General features: G+C 37.2%; 1 protein-coding gene across 1 annotated transcript in view; it reads left to right on the top strand.

The window, feature by feature from the left end:
• The window catches only part of Ten-m (teneurin transmembrane protein Ten-m), a 570,328-nt gene that overhangs the window by 270,972 nt on the left and 271,716 nt on the right, over positions 1-27,640 (top strand). The window contains exon 3 of the mRNA XM_018457893.1: positions 4,567-4,872. Within this exon, the coding sequence (XP_018313395.1) occupies positions 4,567-4,872 (306 nt within the window). The remainder of the gene's footprint in view (positions 1-4,566; positions 4,873-27,640) is intronic.

Genomic DNA, 27,640 nt, shown 5'->3' with positions numbered 1-27,640 from the left:
ATTAAAGCCGCGTGCCAGCCGATCTATTATCTACATTTAACATTTATTGTAAAATACAAACGTTGGATATTTTGTTCCTTGCATATTAAATTATTGTAATTTCGACGAATAGCTGGATATCATTGCGTATCAAACGTCTATTTGATAAATGAGCTTTATCCTATTCTCATCGCAAAATATTTATAAATATAAATAAATTTATTGCTATTATTTTTCGTTGAATTTTTATATTTCGAGTGAAATAAAATTGTGTGGTTTTAATAAATCAAAAATTTTTCTTCTGGTTTTAATAAAACGAGAAATTAAAATCACGAAATGTGTGCAGCAACTCATTCTTCTTGCTTTATTAAAATCACATACAGTTTTATTCCTCTCCACGAATTAACTGTTTATATTAAAAAGAAGTTAAATAATTTTCATGTAAAGTTAAAATCATCTGTTACTAATAAAAAATTTGTTATTATTAACCGTTATAATAAGTAAAATAATATGTTATAGATATCGTAGAACAAAATTAGCAGAGCTATAAAAATCAATATTATTTAAGCAATGAAAACCAATAATTGATTAATAAAATGACAGATCAATATGCATAAAGAAAACATAGTTATGACTTAATAGGTTTAATAAAAGGACTCATATAACGCAATTTACTGCTTAAATTTTAGATTCATTGATAACATAAAAATATCTTTTAAATAATAAATAAATCCACGCTGCTGTGAATCTGCTACATCTATGAATTAATGATGACTTACTAACGAAATACATAATTAAATCATGTCGTTAAATTACACGTGAATAATCTAATAGATTATATATACCTATTGTCCTAGTTTTGAAAGTATGTTATCTGCTCGTCTATACTTTCGGTTATAGTTATAATATATCTTTCTCTCTTTCTCTCTGTCTCTATTTCATACCATACAAACATATTAATATACTGTAGCTGATGAAAAGGGTATCTGTACCTCAGAACTAGCACGACAATGAAAAGTTCACTGTTCTCGTTACCGAAAGATATTTTACAAGTCCGTTATCTGTGCGTGTCGGAACGTCGTAACGTTTATCACGATGTTTTATTGCGGAATATTATCCATCTGCATGTTCAAACATATAAAACAAGCGACATATTGTGCACGAAATTGAACCTGCTGCAAAGTCAAATGTCGCAGAAGCGCGTCAATTTCATCATGTGTGTAATATGAAAATTTCATAAAATACATAGAGAAAAAAAATAATAAAAGGAGTATATTTTCTCACTATTTATTAATCGCAAATTAGTGAGATATTCAAAATCATACATCTTTACTTATCGTTTCTTCACCATACATATCTAATAAATTCCATGCATCGCACATTATATTTATGAAAGTATAGATTACTACGTGTACATAATACACACACACGTCTAGTTGCGGTAATATGGGAATTATGGTGTGATATTATAGGGGTTAACCTAATCCGCGTTGAAGGTTACGAAGAAATTTACAAGCTTTCATATACACGTGCACATACGAGTACTCGATGTACGAACGGAGTCTCTATGGTGGCCACAATGCTCCCCTATGGTAACCCGATAATGTATTATGGATACGTGAAATTCGAAGAGAATCTCACTTATCGCAGGAAAATAGAAAATGTTTAAGCAAGTATCCACATATACGGGATCGTTTCACGCCGCGTCTAGGTTTTCCTTCTCACATTTTGTGTGTTTACGATATAGACTCAAATCTCAATCCTTTTCAATAAAGAAGCCTGGAATCGTTTACGTATATTCTAAAGAAAACGTGATAATATTATTTCATATCAATATGATACATGTATAGTTTAATTTTTTTCATTTCGGAAAGCTATTTTAAAAAGAATTATTTTTTACGAATTCGCAATAAAATTTCTACACTGAAAAAAAAGATTGGCTGCAGAAAATTAGATGGTAAAATATGGCATAGCATTTTTAATTGACTGCAGCAACCAATCTTTTTTTTCAGTGTACAGGTATCATTTTTAATACCGATGACTTTTTTCAATGTGTAATTTATCTGCGACATAGCTATTCGGTGTGCTGTAAAATTTAAAGCACCGAAAGATATTCTTTGGTACTTGCAACCTATGGGATGCGAACGCGTGTAAGGTTTATATCAGGGTTATCCTCTCGGATGCGCAGTTTAATGTTGCACGTAATATGCGGACGTCGTTTACCGTTGAAAGCACGTGTTTACGTATGGTTTATTCGATATGCAGTAAAACGTATCGTGGACTCATAATCGCAAGCAACAAAGGAGATCGCAGCTCGCTGCAACCTCGCAGAACCCGTCGGTATAAGAATTTTTACGATTTCCATCCACGGCAGAGTGCAGTAACCCAATTACAAAATCACTAAGCTTGTTAAGCGTTAAAACCCCGTAAGTTTGTTTAGCCTAGGGCCGTTTGGAGGATGGACGGACAAAAGTAAACAATGGGACAGGAGGAAGCAACGGAAATGGAAGGGGAGGGGAAGAGGATGCAAGATTGACGGAGGGAGTGACAGAATAATTCGGTTAGCGATGAGTCGCGTTGTTACGCAGCTCCGTATATTGTGTCCATTAACGGTATGCACGGTCAAACCTAATTATAATGGACCCCTCTAACCGCTGCGTCGCGTGATTGGTAACGGTATCTTTTTTGCTTTTAACAATACTGCTGAATAGAATCTCCTTTATACGCGTCCATCCCGCGTCAGAAGATTATTTGTACACACGAGGGTGTATGGCATATATATAGATCGTGATGAGCGCACGATGCATTATGTCCGATACGGCGCAAACCATAATTGAATGTCGAATTACGCGCTACCGATAGATACCACTAATAACATTTGCATTTCGCTGTAACTTCATCCATCACGCAGAGAAGAGCCTTCCAGTAAAGCCATACTGTATTCAAATCCGAGGCTCAACAAAAAGGAGCCGATGATTGCAACGTCGAAGATAAACAGAAACGATATTTATCAATCCGTCGGAATGCTTCAACGAAAAGGAGACTATATAACTGTACTGCTTAATTTAAAATAATTAAAAAGATACAACTCTGTGCGCTTCATATCGGACACGCAATCAAATCAAGGGTTAATCGAATTGCAATTTCCATCCGATCTCTCTCTCTCTCTCTCTCTCTCCCTCTCTCTTCAGCGTCCACGGACTCGTCGATAATCGATTCCGTCGTTGGGACACTGATACACGTCCACCCATAAACCATTTTGTCTCGGCGCGGAGGAAGCGCAGGGTTATCGAGAAACACGATTTCTCATCCCTCGCTTCTCAACGAGATGCTAACGAACCCCTCTGCCTCTTTTTTCTACGACACGACGTAACTCTTGGCGACAGGTCGATCGATCGGCCAGCGGCGTGTCAAAGACGCCGATTCAGGGAAGAAAACCGACTTGGCGATATCGATGTCCCGATAGCATGGCTCGCTGATGCAAGACCCCGCACAAGCCGCGCGAGGAGTCAGAGGTCAAAGGCGGGAGAGATCGATCAAAGTTTTCGCGCGATTTATCCTGAAGGCATTGCCATAACGAGGCGGGTCGTCGCGCCATCAGCTTTTTCCATAACGTACCAGTTCGCGATCTTTCTCTCTCTCTCTCTCTCTCTCTCTCTCTCTCTCTCCCCCCCCCCCCCTTTCTCTCACTTTTCTGTCTCGTCGACAAAAACCGGTTTCCTTTCTCGCTCGTCGTCACGCAACATCTGGCATCACGGGGGATCCACATTCCTGACATACCTCCAAAACGATGACAACTAGGAGCACGCTCTTGGGACCGATTAGCTTCCTCTAATAGTCGGAAACTCGCGTTTACGCGCTATTATTGTCCCGGAAAAAAAAACATTAAGGTGTCACGCTAACGTCAGTCTTCCGGGACCGTTTTAAGTAAGATAGGAGCGATGAAATCATAGAGCCAGATCGCGAGTTTCCAAAAGGAAGACGTCCGCACCGGATATTTCTCCTCGATCGATCTCCGTGCAGCGCCAAAGGATGCGGAAGTCTCGCGTTTCTTTACTATTTGTGCAAGTGTGCGTGACGCTAGGATTGTTTTCTCAGCTCCTCCTTGTGAGATCCTCGGGGTCTCCTAATGCGTTGCACGTTCTTGCGTCCTCGGCCGTCGCGCCGATCTCTTTCTGATGTTGCGACAGCTTGCACTGAGATATCAGCAGTATTTTGTTCTCTTTGTGACAAACGCAAACCCTGTCAGATCTCGTGCCACGATAGAGCGAACTCCGAAATTAAACAACGATATATTTTATGACTACTCTATTTTATGCGTTATTCGTTATGCGTTTTACAAAAATTTTATTTGAAACAAAATAATAAATGAAATAAATATATCTCCTAATTTACAATTTTAGTTACTGAACCTTTAGCAAATTTTAAATCGTTAATTAAATTAATTAATATACGCTTATTATCAATATCATTCCTGATTAACATTTTAAAGCAGTTTTCTAGAAATAATTTATTATTATCGCCAAAAAGCTTTTAATTATAGCAGCATTAAAAAGAGCATTATAATCAATTCGACCTTTGTTTCAGGGAAGGGACGGCTTTATCCGGCCTACAGTCTAAGTGGCAGCGAGGGTGAGGATAATACCTCCAGTTTACGTAGTCGCGCCTATCCACAAAATAATCAAGCCAACCAATCCCATCATAATCATTACAATACAAGTCAACACAAACAGCGTGCATATCAACAGCAACAACAACATCCCCTATATCATATGCCCGGCAGTGGTGCCGGCCTCAGCGACACACCGACTTCCGGTAACGCATCTGACGAAACTCTCACTGATAGTGACCTTATCACTGTTGCTCGTGATTCTGCGCTGCTCGTTCATAACGGTAAGTCTATTTATTTATATATATTTATTCGTAATATTTCATACTGTAATAAGTATGATAACAATAAATATTATTAATCCAATAAAAACATAATATATAACTAACATTTTCGGTTAATAAGAAATAAAAAATTATCCAAACGCTAATATAATATTTATATGTCACAATTTAGAGACCGAGGCCGGTTGTCGTACGAAGTTGATTGACAAAATACTTATAACTGCATCAATATATGGTATAGCAGAAAAATCTTGTTTTTTTTACTATAGATTGCTGATATAATATTAATTTGTTATGTAAAATGGTTTACACCGAAAGCATTGTACATATATTATTTACAACGCTTTTTAAGAAAATAAAGTTGTTGAATAAATTTTTTTTATCACCTATTTCGTTGTCTAACAAGTCTTTGACATTATTAATCGCGATATTCCTATATTCATAGAAAATGACATGTTTTAGCAAAAATTTTATTAATAATTTTTTTAATATTATATATGAAATTATTATATAAAATTTTTTTATATAATAATTTTTATATAAAATTTATATAAAATTATTACTAACAATGTTAGTAATAATTTAATGACTATACTGACCAAGTTTGTGAATACAATCTCTTACTAAAAATAGCTATGTGGGGTAAATTGTTCAAAATAAGTCGGAATTAGGTGACAATCAATTTTAATTCTTTATCTTTAGACTAATACACTTTTAGAAAGTATGTTCACAAATATATTATATTTCATATAGATATATACATTTCTTCATTTTTCATACAGAAACTGCAGAATCGTACAAAAACATATATTATAAATTACGTATTTTATGACTAAAATAATTATTTTACTTGTATTTTAATTGTACTATATAATTACTATTATTTCCTAAAATATAAAATTAACATTAAAATAAAAATTGTATATTTTATATGTGTTATCCACAACAAATATACTGCTGTCAATCTTAAAACGTGTGACAATCAACTTTGAACACAGAGCTATTTGTCACATTTTCGCAGCTTGATTTAAAAGTAAATATTTATTTGTAGGATGATGAATTCAAGAATAATATTTGTTTTAATACCTAAAGGATGTAAATACATTATAACGTATAATACAATATTTCAAAATCATGCATCTACTTTTTTTTTAATTTACTAAGCAAAAACTGTGACAACCGGCCCTAGTCTCCCCTACTTCCTCAAATAGATATCATACACGCAAAAAAATATTTTGCTGCTCCAGCTAGAATTATAGCTATTTTTTGTATCTGATAGAAAATTATGTATCATACGCATAGAATTTATAGCACAAATCTAAATTCTATCTCTGTCACCTATATGATTAGACGCAATACATATCCAATATCGTAGTATTTGCTAGAAATTTATCTATTTTAGCTATTTTTTGTACTTAGATAATTTTCGCTGTAACTGCAAGATCACTTTTTTGAGTGTACTTTTTTCGCTTTCCGTTGCTTAACCAGTCATAGATCGCAAAATCGCGATAGACGTTAAGCCATCGTGAAAGTACGATGATATCAGTTCATCGCGTTAACGGAACAAATCTTTTGAAGATAATCCATGGGAAGAGACAGAACGGTAAAAGGACACGTGCGACAGAGTCGGTCATTCGCAATAACGCGAACTCGTTCCCCTACATTACTCAAACATGATGGATGGCCCTTGCGGCGATGAGGTGTGAGGCCACACACGGGGTTTGTCGTAGACGGGGGGTTATCGGCACGCCGGCTTGTCAGGGATGACGTATCGCTCCGAAGGTATACACCATATCTCGGAGCCCGTCTAGCCCATCCTGCACCACCTTCATCCAACGCGTACCACCTGGAAACCAGCTAGCTATGGCTAAACTCCGTACTCAACATAGCGGACACTTGCGCATGATAGGTATTTATCACTGCAGTAGCGGCGTAAGACGAGTAAATCAATTCATCGCGCAGCCACTACCGACTGTATCAGTCAATCAAAAAAATAAAGAAAAAAGGCAAATATCCGCGTGCAACACGATGCATATCACACGTAATAGGAGATTCATCCGCAGATGGTAGAATGATAAAGACGATTTCTCGTTGATGCCTAAATATATACATCATAAACCGCAGGAATACAGTAACTTCCGCGAATAAATAGAAGTGTTATAATGGAGATGTATTCAGGATCGCGGCAGTAAAGTGAGCGCGCGTGACGTAGCATCGAATCTCCGGTGCGACTTTCGTTTCCGGAAAAAAAGATACGCGATTGATGGAGTCTCCCCTTTTATTGGGCGTAATGCGAGGCTCGTAATATACATCCTACCGCAATTCTCGATACTCCATTAAGATTTCAGCTGAATCATAATGACTGCGACGACTCTGCGCCTCAACGAGATGAAAAGGAAAGCGGGAAAAACTTGCGGATTTCAATCTCCAGCATGATGACCTCTACCTATTCCCTCAACGTGACAACACGCTGGCGCCATCCATCATACGTATGCTTCTATTCTTCCACGAGCAAATAATTCCTACCATTCCTCCTCCCTCTCTATGACAGACCCCGGACACATCCTGGACGCATAATGCTCGAGGTCAATCCGGCTCTCGAGTGCGCATAAACGCACAATTACGGGCTACGCGGATTAGCATGACAGTGGAAATCATCGCGTCATCCGGGGAAGCATATTAGACGATTACATTATCGTTGCACAGTACGCCATGAAGCGTCCCGGATTAATAGCGACGCCTTCGATCATACCAAGATGACATTTGCCTCCGAATTATGAGAAAACCCATATTAATGTTCGTGGAGAATCTTTTAGATTAAGAATATTATAAGTTGAAGTGATTATATTATACTTAATAAATTTAAGAAAATAGAAATATTTTATGGAGGTGTTTTAAAAATTTTAATAGGATAGAGATTTTCAAAAAATATCTTGAATCGAAAAATAATTTTTACGTTGTTCTATGAGATTTTCGTAGATAGACATCGATTTGTATAGATATCGTTTTTTTTTTGTCATGTTAAAATTAAATTATTAATTACATAGTAATTCTTTCGTGTATATAAAGTGATAATATGCATTATTTGTACTTCTACATAGAGAAAATGATTTATTTGGACTCAAAATGTCTTATTTACGTTTATTTCATTGAAACAATTTAATTTTAAATGAAAATTATTTTGTTTAATCCTAAAAATTTAGTTTAATTGCAATTAATTACATATCTTTATTTAAAGAAATCGATTTGGTTCGACTATTCCAATAACTAAATTTATTAAATTTAATTTGTGTGCATAAATAATTCTTTATAAATGAATAAAAAAGCATTCATCGATATTTTGATTGCATTACATTATATAACTACAGCAATTACTACTACACCAATTACTACTACACCAATTGATTATGTCTTCGATTATGTCACCAGAGTATCTTCAATTTTTCTACTTGAAACCTTTAGTACAAGTAGATGAGAAATAATAAAACACAAAAATTATCATTTGCGAAATTATCATTGCGAAAGACGACCACAAAATGAACCATGTTACATCATTCTCTGATTAACAGTCGGCGCAATCGTCGTTTTCATCGTCGAATGCCGAATGAATTAGGATTTTCGTCAGTTTCTACGAGCGGCGGGCGTGACGAATTTCTCAATTCCGCCGCGCGCGGAATCGCGAGTCACGTTAATGAGACGGAAGTAATCCCCCCTTCGGGGTATTCATTCGTACTGGTTGAAAGCCCTCCTGGGTCATAGTTTCGGCATAGAAATGGATTTCGCCGCAAAATTCCGGTCGTGCATTCTAATCCACGTAGTTTCCTCCGATATTCACATGAAGAAAGAACTCCCGTCATTCCTTCCGAAAATTCTCCTTTACGTGTTATAAACTTCTTAGATAACTAATGCTCCGCCTCCCTTTCTCTACTGTATGGATTTTTTTCGACAAAATTCGTCTATATACACTGCAATAATTATAATTAAATAGATCAATAATTTTTATAGCGCTTTATCAATTTTTTAAAATTATTATTGAACGTTATTGCTCTTCATGTCTTATCAACGTATTTTACGATTATATTTACACACCGGTGATAGCGTCGCGCACGACAATTTATCAAATATCCTTTAGTAACGCAGGCTTTTGTCGCCGTTCGGATAATCACGGCTCGTTATATCGAAGAATGACTGGGCACTTTGATACACAAAAAAATGTCCTCTGTTACTCATATAGAATATCGGATTTCATCTGTGTCGCCTCGCATTAACGAGCGTCTATCATCGCGAATATCTCCGTAACGATCAGTTCTGCTCTGGTGGGTTAGACGCTTGTTAACACTTCGTTTGATCCTACAACTGACGACGTCTCATCGTTGCATCGCGTGATAAACTCGCGCGACTCACTCCAGCAGGGATACTATATTACAATATCGCGATGCTGTTTTTGCAAATTGCAGCTAGTGCTAGGTCCACCATTCACGCTGACTAGATTTCCGCTAGACAGGCGCATAAATAAAAAATCGATACATTCTTTCGTTCACGCAGCATCTCTCTTGTTCCGTCGCGCCCTCTCGTCGTCTCGTCTCTCGTCATTTCGTCCGCGTTCGAGACTCCTCTCCTTCGCGTACTGTTTCGCGCCCAATTTGCGGCCCATCATCGCTACGGAAGAAGCAATTTCTAACTTAAATGAAACTCCCTCTTGCTCGCGCTCGCCTACCCCTCGATCGACAGGAGACGCCGTTTCAGCAAGTAGGGTAGCTCGAACAGGGCACGGGGGAAGGATGCACTGGAAGACTCTTCTCTATCGCAACGAACGTGCAATGGCTACCCCCGTAGCTACCAATTGCTCTGAGACCGCTTACACGCAACTCTCAATGTTCTTGACAAGATTATGACGCGGGTTACGAACACGCTATAACTGTATGCAATTTGGTACACCGTTATGTTGAAAATGTCTGCGCGTAATCGAATATTATAAATCTTTTAAACTTGCCACGCTGGAAATAAAATTTAGCACGCCAATAGTACAACATAAATACTTTAAAATCGTAAAAGCTAAATTTAATACCAATAATATCTATAATAAATTTAAAAAATCTTGATAGAGATTCTTCGCGTTGCAATAAAGTTAAAATTATGTTTAAACAGTCCTATTCCAAATATCTAATCATTGATTTTCGTGGCATTATTAATTTTCGAGATCATTGTGTGTTATTTCTAATAGAGAAACACGTACATAGTCGACAGTATTAACACGATGCGTTATGCACGATGGATTATCCAGTGTTCACTGAAGTACATTGTCCCGAAGTATCACTAAACCGCTTACCGGTTAGATATTACATCCCTGCCAAGATCATCGCGCAAACTTGCGGGAAACTGCAGCTGCAACTACTTCACCTCGCGTCAAATCATTGCAGCGGGTGATCGTGCGGGACGAAAGCGCCACATTCCGAACTTTTCTTTTCCCGACCACAGATACTTACCACAAGGAGCTAGTTAACAGTTTGTTACGTTCCTGTCACTATCACGATGCAAAACCGGAACTCCTACTAACTAGCTTCTTGCGGCACCGCTATCGCGATTATCGTTTGTCGTCCATTCAGCGTATCTATTACATACATCGCCATAAGCAATCCAGATCGATCGCGGAACTTGTTTTACGCTGGAATAACATCTGCGAATGTAAAGTCGTCAGCGATTAACGATTAACGATTATTTCTTATTTATTCCTTCTTGCACGATGACAGAAATAATTAGCACGTTGTCTTTTAAATATTTCTTTGAGTTTTGTGTTGCTTCAAGTGTTACTTTTTACTCTTGACTGACAGATTTATGGAACAGTCTAGAATTTACCTGTTGAAAGTGGTAACCGCCTGTTCCGTACTTACGCTCTCAACTTTGAAATTTTTTTAAACTTTTTCCTGATACGGATGCTGATAACTGCATCGGCTTGCTCGGAAGGTAGTAATAAAGCGGGGCTGACAAAGAAGGTTGGCGCTATCGCATGGCTGGAAGTTCGCGAGATTGCCTGGCAGCCTCTCGATATGGCCTGAGTAGAAGCGCGGCGAACTTCGATAATCTTCTCTGCAGCGAGCGGCCCAGGGCCCAAGTTTGGCAATCAATGCGAAGTAACAGTTTAATTAAATACGGGTAACCCTTCACCGACTCTGCGCGAGCGTACGCGAGCGCGCGCGCTTACCCGAAGACAGACTAATCTCGGCCGCGTCGTCTCAAGGGCTCCAGCTGGATTCAACAAACGTGAGCGTTCGACGGACTCGCAAATCCGATCGTCGTTATTCGCGTCCCGTTCCTCCTCAGTCTCCTTTGCTCCTTAGATCGCGACACGTCAAACTTTGCGGTTGGCAAACAGCAATCGTACGAATACGATTTCAACCGAGATCGAGCTTAAAGTCGGTTCGAAAGGCCTCGCTTCTCCAAGTACCAGAAGTTGCGCTGAGTCTGCAGATTGTCTGTAGATTTGGGTTACCGATAAGGTAAAATAAACACGATCCTAACTTATCAGGTTCAATACGGTACATAGGGCGTAAAGTCGAGAGAATGGAGTCTTTTGTTTTATCGATTATATTTCTTGTAGGCGACTTTATATAGAAAGTTTATCTAAGGAGTTCGCACCGAGTTACGAAAATAGCTCGAAGATAGAAGTCAATTTACTTTTAGATTTTTTTTACACTGAATTATTCTGCTCGTTTTAATTTGCGTTTTGAAGGAGAAATACGTGATAAAATCAGTGTCCTATGTAAACCACTATATTGTAAGATAATATCATAAACAAGCAGTATTTCTTTGCAGAAAATTTAACGCAATTTACGTAATTACCATTTAACACAATAGTATATATTACTATTTTACACAAAATAAATTTTCTCGTAAGCATTTATGAGTTGCATTATAAATTAGCGAGGATTCACACTGTTAGATATCAAAGGAGCAACGGTAAACCCAATCCCTCGAGTTAAACAACATTTTGTTATTTTTAACCTCCAAATGTGTTAAAATGTAAATTATTTCTGCAGTTAGTTTCAAAATATCCATATTAACGTATGTACTTAATAAATAATAAATTAAATTTGAGTAAAAAATACATTTTCTTGAGTTAAATTGTTTAACTCCATTGTTTTTAGTGAAATTAACGACATATTGACGATCTATAGAAATGATTAAAAATAACTCAAATTGTGGATATAATTTGACCTTATAAATTTAACAGTGCACATAAAGAAGAAAGCAGATGTTACATACCAACGCAATGTAAACTTACGGCGATTAGGTTTTTAATACGCGAGCATTCAAGCTTCTGGACCTTTTAACATGTTGAGCGGATCGCAAGGAGATTCTAACATCGGTGACAAAGTACCCTTACGTGAGTCCATTACTGGAAGCACCTTCCACGCTAGAATGTTATTGATACGTAGACGTAAGTTCGGGCACGGAGACGCGATCGGGGCTCCCTTCAAGAGCATTATGTCTGCAGCGAACGCTTCTCATCCATTTTCCATTCCTTTCTCCGTTTTTCTTCCCGACTGCTTATGTTTATGTATGTCCGGTTGATTACCGAAAGCGAAGATACGCGGTTGTTTGTCTCCTATACCCAGTGGCGACAGTGGAGAAGTACGAGGGTCACGCTTGAGTACCCTCGTGTCTCAGCATCTCTCTCCTCTTTTCTCCTTCTTACTATCTCCTTATCTTTCTTTTTGCTCGCTGCTACGCACGACATCCCCGATACCACAAGCAAGTTGTATACTCGAGGGTGGAAGGCATCTCCTACGCCTGATTCCGATTCTCGAAACTTTGCCTCCTCGCGGCCGTTCGATCGTCGTACGTCCTTCCTTCTTCTTTTCTCTTCTGGAACCCTTGAGTCCCTTTTTCGTGTGTTTACATATTACCGGACTCATTTCCATCCTTCTATCGTCGTTTACTCACTCAGGATCTCGTTTAGGCATATCGGGAGAAAACGAATTTTTCCCATATTTCAAAGTAAATAAATCGTCACAGAAGATCCGCAAACTACTTCAATAATAAAAAAATATACCGTATATGTTATCAGATACTTATATAATACTCTTTCTCATAGTTCAGAATGATTATTGCTATTATTTCAACGAGTTGACATTTTTGAAATAAGCAACGTATAATGTGTATAAACGTTCTGGGTATATATTTATATTAAAAAAATACATATATGCAATTTAATAATTGTATAGAAATATATAAAAAGCAAGCAAAATAATATAATTCTGTCATAATTAAAAGTATACGTATAATTGCAATAATATTTCTCTTGAATATCGAAATAGTACTTTTGATATCCACTTGTCCGTAATCCGTCAACAAGAGTGATGTCATAATTGACCGCAGCGAATTATACCGATCAATGCGTTATTAACTTGAATATTACTCTACTCTACGTTGAGCGATCTATCCTATTGAAAAGGATTCGCTCAGCAAGATCTACGGTACATTCTCGATAACTGCCGCGGACTTTAGTCGAACGGGTACTTGTCCTTCGTTGCACATAGCGTACATTTGAACCGAGAATAGAACGACCCGAATCCCTTTTAATACCGAACTAAGTGGGAAATGATGTTCCTCCCCTCTCTTCTCCAATGGTCCGAGAGAAGCTCCTTCGTGCCGTTATCAAACCCAAGTTCAACCTATGCATTATTCAGAGAAAGAGTGGACGTGAAATTGGTGGTGGGGCGGAAAAAAGGGGGCCTATTAGCATGGAACCAAATTACTTTTCTGCGATAACGTCATTCGTATAATTTGCCGCTACGGCGGATGGTGGAAGCTTTTTTCGAGTACGTCTCTTTCTGCCTCCGCGACGTAATATCCAGAATCGAGCCCGTGCTCTCTTTGCGATTTTTCTGATAAGGATTTCTCGTTTGACCGAGATTTCCAATAGAAGGAAATAAAGATTTGATAAAGACGGCAACCTTCCGTGGATTGCTTCCAAACTAAGGTTTCAACGATGTCTCTTACGTCATCATATACGCAAAAGATAAATACGTATACGATGTTACGAAATGAATACGTAACAATCCGCACTACAAAGATAGAATAAAAATACAATATTTCTTTTAAGCAAAATCGAACATCGCAATAGTGCAAACTAATAGATCTAAAACCCTCCAAATTCTTTGAAGTGAATCTCACTCCAAAAAAGTAAACTCTCATTCTTTGAAGCGACTCTCATCCAAAAAGAGTAAACTCTCACTCATCTTTTGGAATGACATTTACTTCAAAAAATTTAGAGAGTATGAACAGATAAAAATTACAATTTATTACTGGAAAGAAAGTAAGCTCCGATAAGTTCCATACTATGATATCATAAGGAGTATAAAAAATATCGATATGGATTTAACACTCAAGTGTCTATATAATTCTTTCTGTGTTGGTGTTAGTATTAACACCAACATGATGAGAAATTCAAACTTCTGGTGTTTATATCACCATCATCATGATTTGGATTTAAAATCCATGGTATCAAATCCACATCATATTAGTGCTAATATTAACATCAACACAGTGAGAATTATACAGACACGGTTATTTTTTAAAGTGTAGAAGATAAGTGAAGACTGAATATAGATAGACAAACCATAAAACAACGAAACGACGGAGTACGCGCTGAGAAAATCAGTGGACAAAACGACATAGCATCGGAATGTAATTTGTTCGCGGAAGACAATCGAGGAATAGGTCGTGAAAGACGGAAAAGGGCACGAGTCCGAGGACTAGGATTTAGACGAATCTGAGTTGAAACGGGTCCGGCGGAAGTACGAGGGCTTTCTCCGCGACTCCAGTGGTCGAGGAAACAATTTCAATCATTCCCGTCGTAGCTTTGATGTTTTATGAGGATACCTACGCATTCCTCTGATCCGTAGAGTCGCAATTCGTTCGGGAAACCGAACTCTTTTTCCATTGCCCGCTCTCGCGATTCCTGCCTACGTCTCTTACCATTACCTCGTCTTTTTACGGCGTCTTAAGCACGGAGCCATGTGCGCGTGTGTACAATCCGTTCTCTTTCGTCTTTGCGTTGTTTGAGGGTCACGGAAATACAGAGAATACTCTAGCAAAAGGAATCGAGGCATGGGCATCAGATCGATTTGATTGTATCTCGGAGCTGAAGCAAATAATGGAAGTTCGATGTCCCTCTGTCGTCGACGATCTAATGCTATCGAGTTCTCGCCTTGCCTTTGGTGACCATGCAAATATTTATTTACTAAATCCCCTGAGAACAAATAATCCTACTCAATAGCGCCTTGCACTTGAACGCCAGAGCCACAGATTTAAATATGAATTGTAATCTTATTTAATATTTATATATAGATAAAGATTATTTTTTAACTAGTATAACTGAATCGAAAGCTCATTTTAAACAATCTATAATTTAAAGATCGTCTGTAACATAATGTATAATAAAAAATCCTACAAGATGTACTAGTATTATGAACTTTCTAAAGATATCAGAACAACGTTTAAGAATTGTTCGAATGTCATAGCTCTACAAAAATTCCGGCCACGTTTTCGAGCAGATACTTTGACTTTCTTGCTATCTCTTTGAAAGCTCAGGGTATCCGGAATCAGGCTATACTTCGAGAATGAAAGTACTTCCTCGTGCGCACTCGAAAAGTACACCTGATATCACGCGACGCGATGCGGGGTAAATCCGAAATCTAATCGCTCTGCCGTAAAATTCCGGGCACGTGCGTGGTATACGCAGTCGGGTACGAGCCAAACCTGAAAAACCGATGTCGAAGAAGCGACGCGAAACGAACGAATGCGGAAGAAAAAAGCAGACGGGAAAACTAACAGGGAGCAAGGGGCGCAGGGGAAACGGAGATTCAGAACGGTCGATTCCAGAAGGAAAAGGATATCAATGCGGCCGATTACAATGCCCCCCGAGACGCGACAAAAATCGTTCCAGGTAAAACGCCACGATCGCAAAGCGCGTTTATTACGCCGGCTGAAAGTTCCATTTACATACCGCGCGAAAACGCGGCCGAGGGTGGAGGCGCGGAGAAAAAAGATGCGGATGCGATTTGCAAGACGCCGGTCGGGGAGAGAAGAGCGATGGTAATAGAGGAAGTGGAAGAGGGAGAAAGGTGGTGGCAGAAGAGTAAAAGTCGGGAAGGCAAATTTCGTTATTGCCTGCGACAGCCCCGAGGCACGCAGCGTCTATAAAGCGCTGTTAAAATAAGAAATTGAGTGTGATAAAAGTGTACAACAATAAATATATAAATAATGAAGTTCAATGGATGACGATATAATTCACAATTACTGTAATTTGCTGTTATATGTTATATTCTAGAAAAGTAAAACGGGATAATTTGAATAGGTTAACAGAAATTTTCAAATTGTATAAGAGATAATACACATAGTGTGTATTCAATTAAACATACAAAACACATGTATACACTGTTGCATCAATAATGTATGTTTTGTTGTATGTTTGATTAAATACACTGTTACTATGCGATTTTTTTTATATAACTTGATAATTTCTATTATTCTACCCAAACTACCAAATATTACATTACCTTGCTTTACTGTGTGTGTGTGTGTGTATATACATATGCGCGCGTAATTTCTAGTAACAAATCATATTTAATATATAAAGTATTGAATGTAAATACTGAATATAAAAAAATATTTCATATATGCTTATGAAATTGTATCTTTCGATTTACAAAATCTATCTATATCAGATTATGGTAATATTAAATTCGTAAATAACTCAAAATAGATTGAATAATTTTAATATACCGCGACCATCAGCGGATGAAGTATTATTCGAATAATTGCAAATCGATTTTAGTTTCATAAATTAATACGCAAATGATTATTGCGTATTAATTTATGAAACTAAAATCGATTTGCAATTATTCGAATAATACTTCATCCGCTGATGGTCGCTGCTTTCTTGCAACCATATCCTATTTAATAACATCAAAATTTTAAATGAAACAAATAACAAGGTAGACTGAACAATTTGTTGGGTTTGCATGATTAATCATTTCGCATCAATTTGCGAAACTAAAGTTGCGTGCCGTAATTATTTGAATATTATTTCGCCCTTTCGGCGAGGGTACCCGTTTTCTTGCAGCCACGCGTGTCTACGCCTATACGGAAGCACGTACACAACCCACGTACTCCTATTCCAACGTGGTTCTCGTGAAATTAAACCGAGAGTCCATCGTTTCCCTCTTTCGGTCGGGTCGCTGCTATAAACTTCGCGAGTTTATTGTTTCCCGCGCGCAGAGTAATTTAAAGGACTCACCCAGCGGGCGAAGCCAGGGCCGCAGCCAGACAGGATCGACAAGCATCCCTCACTCATAATTAATTCTCATGCAAACACGATTTTAATAAGAGAATAGAATTTCATGTAGTGAAATGGTAAGATAAATAATATTACGCGCGCGGATTCTCATTTATAATTATCTATCATATAAATTTATCGTAAACTTAAATAGTTTAAATGCATAAAATTTAGATTATTTAAATACTCTATACTCTCTCTCTTTAATTAAGTTAAATAATCTTTTTTCAGTATTTCGAATATTAAAATAACAAAATTTAAAACTAAGATTGTGTTAAAGTGAAGTTCGCTTAAGAAAGAAAGGGGACAGAAATTAATTCCAGAGTAAGATTTTATTTTCTCTCTTAAAGAGAGCAATTTATCTAAACCCCCCTGGATTGTTAATGTTAAATAACGTGCCTAAGTAAAGAAGACATTTCTGAAGATTAATGCAAATTCCTTAAACCTGTATACTACGTCAGAAAACACACTCGAAACGATTAAATATATACACTAGACGAAGCAAGACAGAAGGTCCATTTATCTCGTTTTACATATTGTACCCTGCTGAGAATACATGCTCGATTATTTTAATTCAGGGTCTAGGACGGCGATAATTCATTGCGAGGTACAGGACAGCGATTTCGCCTTTAGGCCGGTTATTTAACCAACAATCATCTTTTTCCAGCTCTTTGCTGACATCCTTTCTCTGTTCTTTTCTTCACCGTCTATTCGTCCGTACGACGCCCACACGCATTCGGATACGACCCTTCGAGATCGCTATCATATTTCGAGGGCGATTCAGAAACGTGCACACCGTTCATGGACTCGCAGAAAAGAACCGATCGCCTAAACGTTTCAATACTCAATGGAATACTCGAAGCAGTGCGACGTACGGCATAACACGATGACCAACTTTTCATAGCCTAAAGGACTCGTAATCTGAAAAAATCAAAATATATTATGAATATATTACTGGTTAGAAACAACGAACATCTAACTCCGTGCCTCGTCCAGGAACCTCGATCAGCCCTGAGGATCCTCGTGCTAAGAAACAATAATAAATTAAAGCGCATGGGTGGCCTCGTGGTATCAGGCAATGTTCGACTCTCCCACACGGTGTTTTATGTAATCGACCTTTGCACCTCTATTGTGAATCTCGCAGGTGAGTTGATGATGTAGAGACAACTTTATTGTAAGTAAAAATGATTTAGCTCGGAGCGGCATCAGATACTCAAACTCTCACTCGCGGTCTACTTATCCAACGAAATGTTAATAGACTTCTCTACGATTTCCCGGAACTTTCAACAACGCGTTGTTGTTTTCTCATATGACATTATATATTTTTCAACAAAAATTCCAAAACGTTGAATGATAGAAAGAGAATCTCAAACATGGACATAAATTTTCCGTGTAGTATTATCTCCTCTTTGCCTCCAGCCTCTTTGTCTTACAGATATATTCGTGCTTTCTACATGATCGATTACAAGAATCCTGACGTCGCTGCGGTTGTACCAAACTCTCGGTGTTCTATTTGTGGGAAGACGAAGGAATATAGAAAGTGGTCGGAGAAAGGCAGAGAGGAACATAGCGCGTGAGGGGATCCATAGATCTCGCGGCAGGCTAATTAAACGTCGGGATACCGCCCTATTAGCGGCAGCACCTTGGGGGGTGCACGCAACTTCGGTCTCGCTCCCATACAGCGAACCGGACTAGCTCCCGGCAATTATAAATCGTCAATTAATAAGCGTAACTCCTACCCACCGTGGCGTCCCGTTGGAAACTTCAAGTCGCACTGCGGGCGGGGGTGTAAATCACCGCAAGGACCCAACCTCTTTCTATGGTTGTTTCCACGTAGTAGTTCAGGCCGTAGCGTTTACACGACACAGGATTCGCGACAAAGGGTCTTGACGAAGGCCGAACTTGTTCTCCCTCGACATGAAGGCAAAAGTTTATTAAGGTGGAAGCTGCTGTGGAATTAAAGCCAGGAAAACTGCCGCAGAAGTATACGAGGCGAGCAAAGGACTCCGGTAAAAATATTAGTGATTATCGTCCCGCTCGTATTCGCGACACTTATGAAAATGGCTCTATCGAAAAGTGTAATAAAAAAGAAAGTTTAGAAAGAGAAAAATATATATCTTTCATGCTAGGGTGATTTTTTAACACATTATACAGCATCTCGCTGATTATTAGCAAGGCTGCGATTTATTCATTTCATAACTTTTATCATTATATGTATGCAACACCGCACTGAGAGAAATGTTTTGTATCAATAACCAAAATTTTGTTACTGACACAAAAACTATTTATTGATATATGATCAATCAAATCGTTGCCACGACAATATTAATTTATTGAATTTATTAAATAAACTAATAATTTAATGATACAAAACTGTTTTGTATGATGTTTATAGATCTTTTGTAATTAGAAATAGAACATTTTGTTACCGGAACGAAACGGTTATATATATAAATATATATATATATATACATAAGAATAATATATATCTTTCACTTTTTACAGACTGAAATTATGTTTGACGTTTTTGAATTTCCTTAGCAAAGATATATATAAATTTAGATCAATTGAGATTACTAATTACTCTGAAAAAATGGTTGTTATCATGATTGGTCATGGTGTGGCGAGAGCCGAGAAGTCCACGAGAGTAGTCTCTAATCGTCTCAGCTTTATACAAGTAAATGTTGAATTTCTCTTACGAAAAGACACGCTATCTCTGACAGCTCCGCGAAACATTCCTCGCTCTACCATAGTAAATTATTTTGTTGAAATTAAAAGAATATTCATTTTGTAATGTGGCGACTAAATTTTACATTGTTATTTACAAAACGTAAGTAACCAAATAAATTTTTACTGTTAAATGAAAAAATTTTGTTCCTCTAACAAAAAAATATTATATTTTGTAATTTTAACAAAATAATCCAATGATAATCGGCCATTCGTGAATAATTCTCTTTTTTTGTTACCAATACTATATCTTTTTTCTCAGTGTGTTATTATCATTCATGATAAATGAGTCATCCAATAATAAAAATAAATAAGAATTGTACGTCATAAAATACAACATACATTCCGTATTTAGAGCATCAAGAATTAAACTGAAAAGAGTTATAAACAAGTATTAAATCAAGTCAATGAAAAATAAAGAAGATACTCAAGATGTAAAATTATAAACAAGAGTAGAAAAAACGCGATTAGTGGCATACGAAAACGAAGCAAAATGAAGCCAGCAGACTTCGTATCTCGTACCAAGAGTTTTCGCCCGTTCTTCCCTCTTTAACCCCCGCCTTCCCCCCTCCTGCTCATTGTCTCCACCTCCTCGTGTCTCTCCTTTCTGCCTTTTCTTGTTTCGCTTGTTGCGGATATAAGGGAGGCGTTGACTATAAAATAATGAAAATTTATGGCTCCCCATCCAAGGCTTCACGGTGAATGGAACGCAAGGGGTACGCAATTTGTAGAGCTTTCAGAGAGCTTTGCCCCTGGCCTGTGATGAAATGGCGAAGCAACGGTGACAATTACCAAGAACCTTGTCAACCCTTTCGGTTGCTTTCTCTTATCTTCTCTCTTTCTTTCCCTCCATGCTGCCGGCACCACCGTTACAGGTGTACTTGCTTTATCGTCGTAACTGGATAGACACCCCGATCTCCTTGATCCTTTCTTCGTTATTTACAACACCAAGTCTCGGAAACGAAGCTTTCTACATGATATTTATGCAAAATAAAATAATCTTCGAGCTGCATTAGCATTTACAGCACAAAATGCGTGAAAAATCATCGTTAATGTATGTAAACTGAACTCGTTATAAATCATCTGCGTTATTCTTTCTTGTTAACACTATCGTCTGAAGGATATGCTCTAAAGAAATTCGATTTACTCTTTTAAATGTACTTTAAATCTGTCTAAAGCGATTTTAATCAATGACACGCGTAACGGAATTAATGAATGGTATGATTAAAGAGAAGTAATTCAAAAGATATCTTATCTAAGAAATATTTTGAAACAAAAAAATACGAATTGCTCAATGCTCTCAGTTTGATGAGCGTAAGGGCTGAACACCCGTCGATCGAATAAATAGGTACTTTCTGTATTCCGCTCGTATCGTTTGTGAATAGTTTATATTCGTTCGTGGAATAAGGAATAAGCGGTTTGTTCGCACGTGAGTGCTTCCGACATGGCATACGTGGATTTGAATACAAAGTGGGTAGAACAGTTGGGTATCTGCGCACAAGGAGGTAATTGCATTGAATAAAGAAGGATTTGAAAACGTAAAAGTGTCTACACTTATCGCCATTCAAATATGTGCATTCAAGATTCTCAATATTCACGATCCAAAACGAATTTTCTGTATAATAATGCGAATACGTTCCAATGCTTTGTTTCCCTATCTTCTACTTTTGATTGCAAGCATAGTATAAAAAACTGAAAACATACGATGATTTTTCTATCATAATTTAAAAGTGGTTTTTAAAAATGAATCTCTTTAATATTTCTCTTTGACTGACTTCGACTATGTTCAAGGAAGTAAAATAAGAATTGATTACTTGATTTTTTTTATGATACTATAAATGAAGTTGTTATAACTCTCTGTCTTTTTAAAACTTTCATTTTGTAGTAAACGTTTAATAAATAAATTCTTTATAATACCTTTGTAAATTTTAAATATACATATTCACTAACAGTGATAATGTATAAACTCTTTTTACAGAAATTGTACTGCAGTTGCATTAACAGTTAACACTATTAGTTAATAATAGTCGAGCAAAACTCGATGTGCGTTGAATAATAAAAGCATTGGATTTAAGAAACGTCGAAAGAGATATAACTTTCTCTTTGCACCCCATAATCCTACTTTTTCTCGTTGCTTCCGCGGAAAAGTTGAAAATTCCAAACTTGGCTGTCCGCGCTCAGAGTCGATTTCCTCAGGGACGCGGGACAGGCATGGCGTTTCCCGACGAAAGAAATGTATTTACAGCCGCGCCGGGAGTTACGTAGTCGCAAAGGTAGACGAATCTCGGCAGCGTCGTTAACGCTTCTCATGGAAATATTACCGTGTCGATTTCGTGAGATATTGCGTTACGATCGGAAACGCCTGTCGCGTTACCCACGGGAATAACGTCACATGTATTTCGCACGTATACCAGCTACCTAATCGTACGCATCGCCACGCATTCCTATACAAAGCGTGAAAACCCAACTGGGACTCGTCGCGAAGATACTCTTATTCGCCACTTCGTACTTACTGTACAGTAGCTGCGGAGAATCGTAAACTTGAAGGAATTTAGAGCACTATCGGGAGTTTCCGATGTAGTATCTGCAGTATTCGGGACAAGACCGAAGCAGATCTTACATCATGATCTCAGAATGTAGTAATTTGTATAAAACAGTGAAATAATTAAATCAAGACATTCATTTTGCAAGTATATTAATATCAAATAATTTAATGTTAGATATTGATTAGAAAACTAAAACGCGTAGTGTTTTAATACATGCTTATAAATATACTAATTGTAGGTGCTAAATTTTATAAGCAGAAAATATTACTTTGCTTCATTTAACTTCTATTTATATTAAAATATCTATTATTTAATTGTGTATCATATTTTTTTTCAATATTAGACATTTTACCTGATTATATGATTTAAAAGTAGATCAAAAACACAACTTTTTCAAAAAATTTGTAATTTAATCAATTCCGAAACAATAATTTCTTGATGATTAGAATATTACGAGAGTAGGTGATTGTTTAAATAACGTGCGCCATCGTATTGAAGCTTAGTATGAAGATCGTTCAATAAACCGCGAAATGTGACGAAACCATTGCTATAATTCCGCTGGCCAACGCGATGGCCAGAGGTCTCGTGTAGCAACCAATAGCATATAGCCTACAGTACGAACGCAATAATGCACTAATGACGTCACTAGAATAAACAACATTTTAAATATTTGCTCGACCGATATTATCCGTTCAGACGTTGTGCGAAATATTCGGACGCATACGACGCATGAAAAACTAAATTTAAATCGTTATATCAAATTTCAGCGCACTTGATTAATGTCAATCATATGTAATATAACCGAGCGTCGATGCCGAGGTTATCGCGCGTGATTCATTAGTACGGTCATTAACACGTTTGTCGATGACGCGATTGCCAGGGGTTCAGATACGAGCAATATTTTAATTCCTATTTAAACGCATCGATTATTCTCCACGTAGTATTTTGTATTTTCAATATGTGCTTAATTGGACAGATCTTGCATTACATTACCGTTTATATTGACCGTCACGGTGCGGTTTTAGGAAAAGCGATATTTGCAACTTACCATAATGGGAAGCCTCGTGTCGACCCTGTAACATAAACAATATCAAATATGAAAAATACAAAATTTGTGAAAGTGAAAAAAGCAATAAGTTCATACTGTCAAATTTTCATACATTAATTTCATAAAATATATGATGAATTATATATTAAATCAAACATTCAAACGGCTCTTCATAAGAATGGCTTTTTAAATGTCTGATATAATCATACATTACATGACAATTTTTAAGTATATATTGATATAAAAATTGAATCGAAAAATATTGTACGATACAGTAACTGGAATGATCTACTAGAGGATCTGCTTCACAGTGAGAATAAATAACACGATTACGGATGAAACGTGACAAATCCGTGGATATTAAGAAACGCCGCAGTGAGAAATTGTACAACAGGATGAAATCTTTCGCAGATGAGGTTTATATAGCCTCGCACGCTGTCCCGCGGACATCAATTTTTCATTTATAAATAAGGAGGTACAATTACCATACTCGCGTCGTACAATTAAAGGCGCGCGGTTTCAACAAGAGACGTTCGTGGTGCTTGCCGTGGAATACCGAAGCTAAGTTAGAGTGGCGGAATTTACGTTTATAACATCAGCCGAGAGATAAATGAATCCTCGTTAGGTCGAGCACGATGAACCCTCGTTTGCATCATTCCCGAGACTCTCGATCAAAGTGAAACTTCCTGACTTCCCGATGTCGAAAGGGAGAGGGAGAGAGAGAGAGAGAAAGAGAGAGATCGACATATATTGAACCGGCGACCTTCAAAGAGCCGTTTGAAGCATCGGAAGGTGTGCCCTTAATGTTTTACCGCCGATTCCACCAGCGCGCGATTGCTGATGTTACCATAATGATCTCTTCACCTCGTTGGCGTTTCGGTCGTTGCAATTTATTTTTCAGCGCATTGCGCATTGCGCTTAACGGGTACACGTTGCAAAGCGAGGTTACGTTGAACATAAAACTTCGACGATGCGAATTCTCTTCCATTTTACATTGATCATATAAAGAGCTCGTTTATCCAGTTCTCCGAAGTACATTTGGCAGCGAGACTTTGAATAGCAACATAATATCGGAGACGAGAAGTGGTCATAACCGGTCATAACTATATTACTATCCATAAATGTTTCCGCTATCTTCTACAGTTTAGGATCTCGCAATAAATCGGATGGCCTACATTTGGTCGATAAGATCGAACGTAATACTCAAGCATCGCTTCGTGTTATCATTAGGATCGAATAAATTGCAAGTAACGCTAAATATGTGCACCATTCTATCCATTTAACTGCACTATTTCCGTAAGTCGAATTAAGGTCAAATAAAAAGATATTTGCAAAATAAACAAGTTTGCCGTACAAAATAACAGCATTCACATATTTAAAATGTTTAATAAAAGAATAACTGACATTGCTGGAAAACTATAGTTTCACAGTAATATTTAGATACCTGTAGTGATGGCCGCCCTCAATGCCTTTGGTATATTTATACTATCCCATCCAAAATGACAGAACGATTTTATAAATGGAAATCTGCATACGACATAATAAATCATCGAGCCCCATACATAACAAAAATAGCGATGTCATCGATATGTGATATTTTGGTGCATGTTTTTCACACGCGGTAATTAACGGAAGAGCTTCGCTCGCGGGGAAAGTTCTCCCCCCGCGATATACCGGAACCGGATATTTCCGTCGTCGGCTGTGTTTTTTTTCTATCCCTCACGAGTATCATGCACGTATCTGACTTTGACCGTGACTCACCCCGGCACCGACATTCAAGTTGTATCAAAGGGAGAAGATAATATCGCGTGTTAGGTTCAATGTTGCACTTCCAAACACCAAAATTCTCTTTCATTAACACGAATGTACCTGCCAAGACATTTATCGCGAGGGTTGCGAAGTAAATGCATTTGATTCCACGATGATAAAAGTCGGTATATTCATTATGCTCGACTTTTGAAAATCACACAACTGCACATTGGTTCTCTATAATGCACAATTCAATTCTCTCAGCATAATCAAGAGCTACACTTAATTTACATTATTCAATATGAAAACTAGATCTTTTTTAGATTATCGATACGTAAACACATTTTAAAAATATTTTTAAAATGCAAACTTTTAAATCTAACTAACAATTTTACATCAGAAATAAAAATGTATGAAAGATTATTAGAAATTTTACATAACACGCTAAACATTTTATTTATAATTGTTATATATGTAATCTAAATGTAATTTGAATAATTATTCACAAAGGAGCGAATAACAATACGATGAATACGTCATCCATTAGAACAGGGAATATTACCACAGATGTTGACACCTGGCAATGACAGTCGTCACTAACACGCGACATGCATCGGTCGGCGCGTGCACTGGGTACATTCGAACTTCGAACACGTGCACGTACACGTGTGTAGGCGAGTGAATTTTCTGTCATCATCTAACCGAGCCAACTCAGGGAAATGGCCGTTAGAGAAGGTCATCTCGTGAAAAATGCTGATCGCCGATGGCGAGAATTCGACGATTCCGATCAGTGTCAGTTTGCTAGTCATCGACGCTTCAACGATCGCGTTATAGACCGGCTTTCCAGCATCGCAAACCGTCAATTTCCTGAGCATGTTGCGCACAATAATTGTGTATTATTACACGCTCCGTAGATGAATGATCTGCAGAAATAGCTATATCGAACATAATACCGAAACGATTTTGTTACATGTTCACTGAATGTTCCCAGGAAACTTACATTGCCTTGCAGCAGCGGCGTGTAGCGCGAATCGTAATTGCCAATCAAGTTTTCAATTAATTAAAAATTTCATAACTTACATAAATATGTACTTTCGTTATTTACAATCACGTTTTAATTTATCAAAGTTTTACTTTAAATAAATATACAAATATTTATAAAATTTTTTATAAAGAATATTTTTTTATTATATAATAATATATCTAAAGCAAATTCATAATTGTGCCCTTAAAATTGATCGCGATCAATAAAGTAGATAAAGTAAATATATCACCCTTGCCATTCTTCTTGGGTGATATTGTCGTAAGCCGAGCCTTTCCACTTTAAATTCAGGTTTTCACGATCGATTGGCCGGCTTTGCAGTCACGATATACTATTACATGCTACCGCGTTAAGAACTGGACGACTTACGCGAGCACGAGCTTTAGGGGTTAATGCGACGCGAAAAGCTTTGTAATGCAATAACGACAGCAGCTATGTATCGTGAGACTGTAGACTAAGAAATTACGAGCTTTCGAAGTGTGAGCGCAACTTATTCAGATAAGTCTCATAAAATTATAGTTGATCGAAACTGTATTGCTTATAGGTATAATAAGACGTATATGCTTTTTGACCATCCATTTTTACATTGTACGTACCTATAATATGCATTAGTCTCTTGAAATATTTTATTTTCATGACGTTAATATGAATTTGTGCCTTGCCGCTAAATAATGAAAAGATTTTAGATTAATGATAACTGCGAAAACTTTTGTCGATATAAAGTAAAAATAATATTGTACAAAAATTATTTACTCGTATCTATTATATATTTCTTTTTTTTATTTAAACTAACATATTAAACTAAACTTTAGTAGCTTAGAGTTATTTATTATTATGCTTTACGCTCAAATCCCAGGATGTCGTATACACATACTCTTTTCTCTGGAAAATTAGATTATAAATAAAAGTATTATACGCGTGTGTATACAGAAAGATTTACAGAACATGAATAACTGTGCATAGTGGAAGGATATTTTGCATGCTCAAGGCATTTTGTTTACGGCAATATTCGATCTCTAAATCATTTTCATTTGTATACACGTACAATTGAGACAACATAAACCGCGCTTTTACGGATAATCAATTATCCATACGAAATACGTTCTGTCTAGATAACCGCCAGTTGCAATCTTGCCAAGAAACTCTAACAATCTCGTGACAACAAAATGCACTTCGGAAGATCACCATTCGTAGCTTTAAACACATCCACTTAGCTTATACATATTGTTACACATTATTAATATTAGCCATCAAGTGCCCTCACAATTACAGATATTAACAATTAAAATAAAAGATCTATAGCTGCTACAATA

The sequence above is a fragment of the Mycetomoellerius zeteki genome, unplaced genomic scaffold (assembly GCF_001594055.1).
Source record: "Mycetomoellerius zeteki isolate Tzet28-1 unplaced genomic scaffold, Tzet1.0 scaffold69, whole genome shotgun sequence".
NCBI lineage: Eukaryota > Metazoa > Arthropoda > Insecta > Hymenoptera > Formicidae > Mycetomoellerius > Mycetomoellerius zeteki.
This window is presented reverse-complemented; position numbering and strand designations above follow the sequence as displayed.